The 11,239-nt window shown below is 27.9% G+C and overlaps 1 protein-coding gene across 1 annotated transcript in view; it reads left to right on the top strand.

Annotated features, from left to right (window-relative positions):
- LOC111036173 overlaps positions 1-10,816 on the top strand; it is a 33,679-nt gene extending 22,863 nt beyond the window's left edge. The window contains exons 6-8 of the mRNA XM_022318099.1: positions 1,897-2,028; positions 4,509-4,615; positions 10,255-10,816. Coding sequence (XP_022173791.1) covers positions 1,897-2,028; positions 4,509-4,615; positions 10,255-10,625 — 610 coding nt within the window. The 3' untranslated portion in view covers positions 10,626-10,816. The remainder of the gene's footprint in view (positions 1-1,896; positions 2,029-4,508; positions 4,616-10,254) is intronic.
- The last annotated feature ends 423 nt before the right edge of the window (positions 10,817-11,239 follow it).

The raw sequence follows: 11,239 nt of genomic DNA, 5'->3' as shown, positions 1-11,239 counted from the left end.
AACACGTTTTTTAAGGACACTTTTGTTAAAGCTGGTCAATAATAATTTTTTTTTCCATTTTCATAGCATTAATAAAATGTGCAAAATTATTATCTCTCAATAAAAAAAGATACCTCTTATTGATATAATATTAATATACTTCTTGATAAGATGTCTCTAAATAGGAATAATAATTGTTGTTATTTTCATTTTTTTTAACAAAAGTTCATCAATACATCGATTAATTGTTTTGAAATTCAAATGTCTATATGGAATACAAGGACGTATTTAAAAACTAAAATTAAATCGAATATCACTTTAGTCAGTCAGTAGGTTCATGTTATAGAACATAGGTATTTAAACGTTGAATGTATGAAAAACATTTAGAGAGGAAATTTCAAAATTATGTTTTTCATTTAACTACTGTTGATACATTTTTTTTAAATTTCAAAATTTTCTTAATCTTTCTAAATGTACTTGTAACATCAAACGTTTAAATACCTATGTTCTATTATAAAACCTGAACATTTAATACAAAATTCCTCATAAGTTGTTAGTGAAAATTAATTTTGTCCATAAGTTTTTCTACCTTTAACAAAAAAAAAATTATGAGCGTTTGAAGACAAAGGATCTTAACAAGTAAATTAACAAATTATCATAAAACGATTTTATTATTTTGTTGTATTTCAAAAACTATTAACTGTAGGTACTTGAAATTTACACAAGTGGTTATCTAAAATTCTAAAAATATTATGTACTATTTGTAGACATTTTCAATTTTCAATTGTTTTAGTGTTTTTTTTTTTAATGTCAATAGAAACTTATTTATCTATTCATTTTTGAACATTCAAATAAAGTTCCTCATGCGTTATTATAATTAGCAGTTAAGTATTAAAAATTCATATGCACAATTTTTTTTCTGGTATATTAAAGTTCAAATTTTGACAAAATTCGTCAAAATCAAAGAACTTATGAAATATTAAAATGTTTATAGCTAATGATCTAAAATTTAAAACAAGGATTCTCATCAATATTTCTTGCTGTAACTGAAAAATCTATGAAAATTTTAAACACAGTTTTTTATTATACCTACAGACACTTTAAATTCAAATTTGGGAGAAATTAGATACTTTAAAGAAGAATAACTGTATTTTGTTGTAATTTAAAAATATTATTCGTGTTCACCTGACACTTTTAAAGTATATTATTATATTTCTAACTCACAATAACATTTTTAAATCAATTTTTAGGGCAGAAATTAATGCAGTAATTCCTGATAGTAAAATAGATTACTTCAATCACATAATGTCATAAAATAAACTTAGTAATATTAAAGTATAACAGACCTTCAAATCCAATGATTTTATATCATTGAATTCAAATTTAACACATCCATTACAGTGACTTCTCCAGAGTCCAGACACATAATGTACACAGCAGACTGTTACCCACTTATCAGGTTTTTTATTTTCATTTCACTTTTTTTTATTTTATCATTATTTTGTCATTATTATTTTAATGGGACGTCATCAAAGTCTTGTTTTTACTTCGGATGTTATACGATAATAATTATTTTGTTATTACCCATATACATAGCGCACAATTGGTACATCAAAATAATATTATACTCAATGTATAATATGAATAAATTACCTATCAGATGCGCTTCGGATTGATTACCAACCACAGTTGAGCAAACGGTCTAATTATATAAATAAAAATAATAAAAGATAATATTATGTCATTTAAAATGTTATTTTAATAATATTATGTGGTCATCTGACGTCTAGTCGTCATAATTCGAGGACGCTGATCATACAGTCAATTCGCGACTTTTCATTTTTTTTCTTAGCTGGCGCGTAAAAAAATAAATACTCACACTAATAATAATATATTATTTTGGGACGATTGTTTCAGCACTCACCACAGATTCCGGGAATGTGTGCTCGACCAAACACGGAGGACATGCAACCAAGACGACGATTCGTTTACACAACAATTGTTGGACAAAGCGTTTGGATTTTTCCGCAACCAGTGTATAGATTACGTGTAAGTACCTAATTATGCTGAATTATATTATATTATATATTTAATTGTTTTTTCGGTCAACAACTATATTATGACTGATGGTGTACCTATAAACGTCGTCGTGTCCTGGTTATAAGGACGATATCTTGATGATCCGATAATTGTCCAATATACTTCGAGTTATGTTAAATTGTTTTTCTTTTCTCATTTTCACGGCGCAATCGTGGCAACTTGACGTGTCTACTCCTACGATGTGACTCGCCTATCAGGGTCACCTCCATTTTTCAATTTTCAATTTTTGCTTTTAATAATGAACAAATAATTTATTCATGTACCGATTTTTGGAATTTTTAAGAATAGGTGTACTTAAAAACCATGTTTTTGTTTATTTCGATTGCTTAGGTATACATTTAAGGAATGTCCTGTCGTGGTAGTGCAATTTTTTTTTTTCAAATAGTATCCAATGTTTTTTTGTGAATTTTTGTTAAGCAGATGATTTTTTTTGAACATTTTGATAGATCTAAATGACTAAATCGCAAGTCATTGAAATGTTTAAACACACTAATAAGCATAACAGTCATTACAAATAGACTTACAAAAATATCATAATAGACATTGGATCTAGAATTTATTATACTATGCCAATTTTTGTAAAATATAAAATCCTTATAAATTAATATAAATTATTAAAATTGTCAAATAAGTAACCCCCATATCTTATAAAAACATTACCATGGAATTTTACCCTTAAAACGCAAAGTTAAATTACTCAAAAACTACTCTTACGAATTTTGATTCTGATACATCAAATTTTTCAAAAAAATGATTTACAGAATAATTTACAATTGAAAAGGGAGGTACTCATTTGAAAATCAGAGACTTATAATATCTCCACAGGACACTCTTTTAGCAGTGTTGAGCAGTATCTAAATAAAACTACAACATCTATATTTCATCTAGATAAATAAGATATTAGTTATCTGATTGTCATCTAAGATAAACTGTATACCTAGTTAAATAAATTATTTTTAGTTTTAATTGATTTCTCGGTGGTTTGGTACTTTTAATTTTCAATTTTATTAAACGTGTTTTAGTAAACTTATCATTGATCAAACAAAATATTATTACACTATTTCTGAATATTTTCATTTTTTCATAGCACTAGCGACTAAGTATATTGGTATAGGCAATACTGCAATAGGTGTAGTATCTCGGCGCATTATCGCTGACACGAATTTGATTGTTATTTATTATTAATTTTCTGGTGTAATGTTGATTACTAGAATTGGTTTCAAGGAAAAACGACGTTTTTGTCTATTTATATAAAGCTAAATAGTTTAATTATATTATTATTTATTACGTAAAAGTGGTTTAACCATCGTCCAGCGGCGCACATTATTTCGTGAACTCGTGATGGAAATATTGTATTATGAGGTATGACTGCAAGAGTCTATGTTAACATAATATTATTATTATAGTTTATTATAGTAATATAGTCATCGGCATTCAGTACTGTCCCACTAGACGTTCGGAACTTCACGTTTTATTATTATTATCTTGATTTTTGGTTGGTAAGGCGGTGTCCGGAAAGTAAATCGAACATAAATAGCTCAGAACATAATAAATTAATAACATAGGTATACCTACTTGCGAGCGATAACATATTATTATATTGATATTATCCACAACGACCTTACAATTCTAAAATGTTTTTGAATTATATTCATAATTAAAAAGTTTGTTTTGCTATTGCAATTTATTACATATAATTCATTTTTTAAATAGGTGTTACCCTAATGGTACTTGAATGCAATTATTATTTATTAAATTATGATAATAATTGTGGGTACAGAGTTTGAAGTTCGGACTTCTTAAAAAAAATAATATAAGTTATCAATTAGTTATAATTGAAAAAAAAAATAATAAGACTTACCATAACTCCATGTTCAGTTTAAGTTGAAGTAAAAAAGTAGCTACACCGAAATAAATCATGATTTAACAATTAAAATAAGGCATCACATACAAAAGTTGTTGATTAAATTGATTAGTCATAAAAAAATAAAACAATTTGTGTAAAATAATTAATAAATATATATTTGTTTTTATGCATTTTTAACAAAAAAAGAAAATATCTGTTATGGTAAAACATTTTATCTTTATCTAGATAAAAGTAAAAATGATTAGGTATCTGAATCTGAATCTACATAATTTCTTACGCAATTATCTTTATCTCATCTAGATGTTATTTTTGTTGACTTGGCCCAACACTATCCTTAAGTAGAACAAAAAATCTCAAGAATTTGAAAATATTGTATTTATCTAAGTATATTCATGAATTCCAAAAATCAGTTTTTGAATAAATTCTGTATTAAAGAAAAAATTAGTGTGAGCACCATACATGGTTGAATTACATTACATAATATATATACGACGGTGTTAAGTTGGATCGGTCAAAATAATAATAATACTTTTAAACCATTACATACTTACCATGTTCGCAGGCCCAATCAAGACGAATGTCCTGGATATGAATATTATAATGCGATGACCACTAACCGATGGCAAGACGATAAGGGTAAAGGATCTCCGAGTCCCAACCAGTGGCCATGTAAGATATTATTAAGTTATACTTAACTATAGTAAATAACAATATCATATTTATTATTATTATATAGAGCATAATTTTACGACAATTTGCTTGATATGGACCCAATTATTATATTTTTTGACAATAAATTGCCATCGTGTTGTGGGACGTGGACATTTTTTTTTGTATTTATAATATATTTATTTGTATACGTTTAAACAACAAAAATGATAGTTTACGAGATTAGAATATTATAATTTAATATTACAAGTAAAGTAGACGGTGGAACACATTACAACGTTTGCTATTATTACGAGTTAGGTGAAATTTCGAACATATCTCTTATGGTTTTCGAGTTGGGGAAAAAAACCACACCTTTTGTAATATTATAAATCATTTATCATAATGTTTATGATTTTATTGGTTAACACCAGTGGTTCTCAAACTTTGCAGAAGGCCATGTTGTGGTGTGGCTATGTGGTAGTGGTACGGAATCTCTAAACTATGCAAAAAAAAATTTTAAATAGTTTCGTCGAATAATTACTGTGGCGACCAAACTCACTAAACCATAAACAAATAATAATTATTCTTTTTTGTTCAGATTTATTAAATTATTAGAGTTATACACTTTCAGCTCACAAATAAAAGCTTAAAGGGACCTTAGAGAATTAATACATAATTATTTTGTGTTTTGGGTAAAGATAATATTAAAAACTACTATATGTAATGTGTACCTATTAATATTTTAAATGATTCCATTTTTAGTCACTATACATGTCTGCAATACATATTCGTGGTACGGGAAAAAAAAATTTGAGAACCTCTGGTTTACACAATATATGTTTTATTAAAATATAATACAGCATCGCTACGGTCAATACTAAACATGTCGTGCAAGCATTGTATGATTATTTTATGCCTACACAATATTGTGTGACCCTGAAATATTTAATTTTTTTAGCTTATTTGAGAATACATATTATGCATATTATTATTTATTATATAGATTATAGTTAAATGGTACTAACACTAATATAAATAATGAGAAATATTATATTCAAATATACATATGTATGTTTTTGGCAAGATACAAGACTTTTTGTTTCTGACTGATTTTTCGTAAGGTTTTCGTAGTCATGGTTACTTGTTAACAAAAATATACTTTTGATTCATAGATTTCCCTTGTAGGAGAAAAATATTGAGTAGCATGTTATGGTTTTTTTTAATCTCCTTATTGGATTTTGCATTTCTGTGTATAGACTAGTCTGAACAAAAAGATGATCCATTACAAAGTCCCTAAAAACAAATGTTTCTATTCACTATTAAACAATCCACTGATAAACAACTATACATTTTAAGAACATATAAATATATAGTTTAATGAGTGGAAAAAATGAAGATTAATATATTATACTATTATAAATGTATATTGTATAATGTTTTCCTGTAAATTAATAAAAAACAAATTAAATATTTCAACATTTCTTATAATATGAACATCATTTGATTTTGGTTTTGTGTATGTTGACTGGTCGGAACAGAAAGAATATACTATCCAATACAAAGTACAATAATGAAATGTTTCCTATTCATTTTCAAACAATGTACTATACTAATTCTATTTATTGTAAACACATATAAATATATAGTTCAATGAGTGGAAAAGATTAGAATTACTACGTTTTATTATTATAATTGTTTAATTTCCCTCTGTAAACGAATAGCAAAAAAAGATTGACAAGTGAGTACCGCTCTGCAGTAAAGTTATTATCCAGTGTGTCGTTGTAATGAATATGTTAGATTTGAATTCAATAATAAATCATTACATACAAAAAACGATACTGATCAGAGACGGACAGTCTTGTATAAATAATCAAATTTAATAAATAAAAATATATAAAAATCGTTAGTGTCTTATGGCTATGAAAATAGTGTAGATTGTTTTTAAACTTTTTTTTTTTTGTTAAAGGTAGAAAACTTGTGGGGAATTTTCTATTAAAAATTCTAATTTTAGATATAAAATGAAAATTTTTTATGAGTTCAAACTGAAAAATACTTTCCAAATTTTCTGAATTTTGTAAAAATTTGAACTTTAAATGCATATGAAAAATAACTATATCTATGTATCCTTAATTGAACTATATCAAAACAACTTATGAGAAACCTCGAATTAAATTTCAAACTATTTACAGAGTAAATATATTTTTATCGACAATAACTAAAAAAATTACAAAATTCGAAAAATTATCATGGCTATAAATAGCCCAAAAAGAATCAAAATATTTCGTGTCTATAATTATGAGTTTTTGGGATATACCAAAAAATTAGTTAAATTTTTTCAAAAATTGTTTTTGCGTAATAATTCCCATTTTTCCAACAATTTTTTGTTTTGTTTTCCCCCAAGGTTTTGTAAACTACCACCTCTAATGGGAATTTTCAAATTCGAACTCTGTATAGATTCACTTTCCTATCAGAAAAGACGCCAAAAGCGTAAATCGGATTATTTTTACTACCACAAAATTAGATGATAAACACGCGTGATTGTAAAAACTAAAAACAATATATTATTTAAAGCTACTCTTAGAATCAAAAAAGAAATATTTTAACATTCAATATGATGTCCGTGTAATTGTATACCATGTTTTATAGTTTTATACAATACTTATTAACGTTAAATTCCAATAAAATCCTATAGTACGGTGGTATTTATGCATCATGATAATATAATTATTCACAACAGTAATAATTATAATGTGATCTCCGCCAATTTTGTCGCAACAAGCTGCGATTGACCATAATATATAAGGAACATGCGTGATTCCATCGAAAGGTTATATTTTTCCTATCGACACGCATTATTATTATTACATAATTTATACATATTGGTAAATATTAGATAAAATATTATAACTAAATAGAATGATCGAACTCGATTATGCGTACATATGTTTAGTATGTTGACCTTTAGGACCGAAACCGACGGTCAATATATTTAACGGTTTAGAGAAAAATCCTGTTTTTGTTTGTCAATATGTTCGATTTCGTCGGCCCCAAATAATATTACACATAATAAAATAGACAACTCACACTCGTCCAATTTATATTATAATATTATGCTAGATAACCTTCCACGTGTTTTCTGTTTACATATTATTGTTGTATATTATTATAATATTATTACGCAATTTACGTAATCTACAAAAATTAAAACGCTTCAGCCGCGAGCCGCTAGCGCTCCTATACACGTTTTGTATTTTATCAAATTTTCCGCGGCGTGTTTTATAATAATATACACCTCCCAGCGTATAGGTATGACTCGCGTAACATCCGCAGTAAAATATTATACAGGATGAGATTATTTATAATATTCTGGTTTTTGAAATTTTTAAATATACTTAGAGGGACTATTAATCCAAATTCTCGAGAGATTTTTTGAGCTCCCTAAGGAGTGTCTTGTGGAGATAATAATTTTTGTTTTTTAAACAAGAACTCCTCTTTTTAACTGTAAACTATTTAGCAGACAATTTTATTTAACGATTATATCTCAGTTATTAAAATGTTGAATGAAAACCTACTAAAAATAATGTATTATTGTTCTTAAAAATTAAGGTCTCACAAAAACATAAGGTACCTTTATGTAATATTGTATCTACAAAAATACTAGATAGAATTTTCAAAGGTACTTTTACCATTTTTACTAATTATTAATGTTGAAAAATTAATACTAATTACAACTATTTTCCCATCACTATGTCTGTATGTAATATATCTTTTGAACCCTCATCGTGGTTCTATTATCCTTTGTACCTACAAAAAGTTAAGTAATTCAAAAATCTGTTAAATAATTTACAGTAGAAAATAGGAAGTTGTCATTTGAAAACAAAAAATGTGCTTCTCCGCTTGGCACTCCTTAGCTAATAAAAGAATCTCAAGCTTTTTAAAAATTGTATTATCGATAAAGAAAAAGGTGATTAGCACACTTGGTGAATCAGCCTTTATGTTAATATTACGTCAGTAGTTTTGGCCCAATTCGTAGACCACAGATACGAGCCACGTTAGAAATCTCACCCGACTCTTATAATATCAAATACGCGTTGGTACTTGGTAGGTATTGTAATTTCGAAGCTATTATCACTATTGCAGTTCGGGCGTGTTCTGATAAATAAGAAGGTATACAGAAAAACAATGTCTCATATTATTATTAACCTTTCGTTATGACAAAAATTATTTAAAATTTCATTCGTGACCTCATCAAACCAAGTACATGTGTACAACCGACTGCGTATAGGCCGTTTAGTAATAGTCAATAGGTTGTACTTTATAATATGCATAATAATTATTAAAGACTTATCAACACTAGTTCTGTATAATAACATTAATAACAACATTCCCAATAACCTTTTAAAAACCCTCACTTATTGACTTATTCATTTGTTACATCGTTCCGCCGTAAATAATAGATACAAATTAACATTATAATAACTATATATTTTTTTTACAGTCATTATAAATTGTAAAATGTTCAACATTTCCGGCGCGATAGATTTGTTTTTGTGGTCGCTCTGTGACGCATGATGGACAATGGTCCATATTACACGCATACATACACAATCAACTAAAATAATTATTAAAATACGATACCCAGCTCAATTATAATATAATATCACTACCAGTAGTGCATTAAGATATATATTTATTTTTCATTTAATATTACTTAATAGTATGATATTATTTTATAAAACAATAACGACCTTCACAAAGCCTTTGAAGAAACCACCATTAATTATTATTTATTATAATACAATACATGGGTACCTACATAAATTATTATTTAAAATCAAAATCAAATACACGCGTTATGATATTATAAATAGTATTTATTAATTCAATGCGCATCGGATTATTCATGTAAAAACGAGATAAAGTTAGTATAAGTGCAATATCCGTTTTTGTACAACTTAACAAAAAAAACTGTGGAACTGCGGTTTAGGGTCTCTTTAGTCGCTTTAGTGATATTATTTCATCAATCCCATTTTTAACAATATAGATCATAATATCATTGTCAATAATTTATTATTATTATTATTATTACAACTAAGACTTTGAATTTGGGGGAAAATGCATTATGCTTTGACTACCATAGGTTCTTTAACACAAGTTTTAAAATAAGGTATTATTAAATTAAATTTTAAAACTTTTGTCTTAACGTCTGTTTGCATTATTCTAATTATTAAGTTTTTTTTGATCATTTTCTAGTTTTTTTTTTAAAATAATTTCTTTCAATTATAATGTTAACATAAATCTCATAAGTTATTTTTTAATTTTCACTTTGTAAATCTTCTACGAGTTATTCAGTATACACATGTCATATTAATTTAATCTTCAATTTGAAATATTTTACACTTGATAGATTTTTATACTCATAAGTCATAAACTATGATTCTTAAAAGTAGGTAGGTATTACTTTAAGTGCATTTTATACTGATAAACTAGTTGATAGGTTTTCTAGTACATTTTTCGGAATTTACAGTGCGTTGAGTTACCTCATTTTTTATGGGTTTTTCAATATGTTAAGTTCAAAGTCCTACAAAATCGACGACGACGACGTCGTGACATATTGACGTTGTGTTTTTTGTTTTTTTTCCATGGCGGACACGCAGCGACAAAACGACAGGACGATTGGAGACCAGAGCAAAACACAGGAGGCTGGACCGGCGGACCATCGACAGCGGCCGCGGGCAGCGAAAGGACGAGCCGCGGGCACACCGTGCAAGCCGCGTCGTTCAGCACGCCAACGTGGCAGGTGTCAGCCGCGGGTGTCGGCGGTGTTGTTGGAGGCGGTGGCGTCTCCCCGTCTGCTCAGCCACCGACCAAGAGACCGGACACCACCAGTTATATGAGCAACGTGATCGACGAGCCCAACCAGCAGGGCCTGGCCCAGACTGGTGCCGGACCGGCGCCAAACGCACCGAGCGCCGCGACTATCGCAGTCGCCCTGACGCTATTGGCGGTCACAAAAATTGCCACATAATATCGGGAAAAATATTATAACCATTTATACGATATTATAAAATATTTTACCCTCGTTCGCATAATTGATTATATTAAAATTTGTTATATGAATATAATATTTTATATATAATATACAGGGTGATCCACCAAGCATGCTCACTCCATATTTTGTTCAATAATGTAGTTATCTGAAATCTAATTCTTATCGACATCTACTTTACATTTATAAAACTATTCTTTATTGAGGACAATAATTTATTATCCTTAGTTTAACAATTTTAATAAGTAATAACTGAGTACGGTGTAGTACTTATATATTCTCATTTTAAAAACAAAAGGCTGTATCACTCTAGAACATTCTTTGAGTTGTACATCTCAAGAATATGCAAAAAAAAAAAAAAACTTTAAGTAAATTTTAAAATTCCAAAAATTATGTTTTTAACAATCGCATTATTGAAGCAAAAAGAAGGAGAGCATGCTTGGTGAATCATCTTATACATAGGACGCCTCAGAGATTATGGTTTATTGTAGTTATTATTTTAATTATTATTATTACTGTACACGACCGCGAAAAAAAAAATTTTAAAAACAGGAAGCTAATAAACCCATTTGCTATAATTTACAATAATATCG

The sequence above is a fragment of the Myzus persicae genome, unplaced genomic scaffold (genome assembly GCF_001856785.1).
Source record: "Myzus persicae strain clone G006 unplaced genomic scaffold, MPER_G0061.0, whole genome shotgun sequence".
NCBI classification, from domain to species: domain Eukaryota; kingdom Metazoa; phylum Arthropoda; class Insecta; order Hemiptera; family Aphididae; genus Myzus; species Myzus persicae.
The sequence above is the reverse complement of the archived record's forward strand: the minus strand, read 5'-3'. Positions and strand labels throughout refer to the sequence as shown.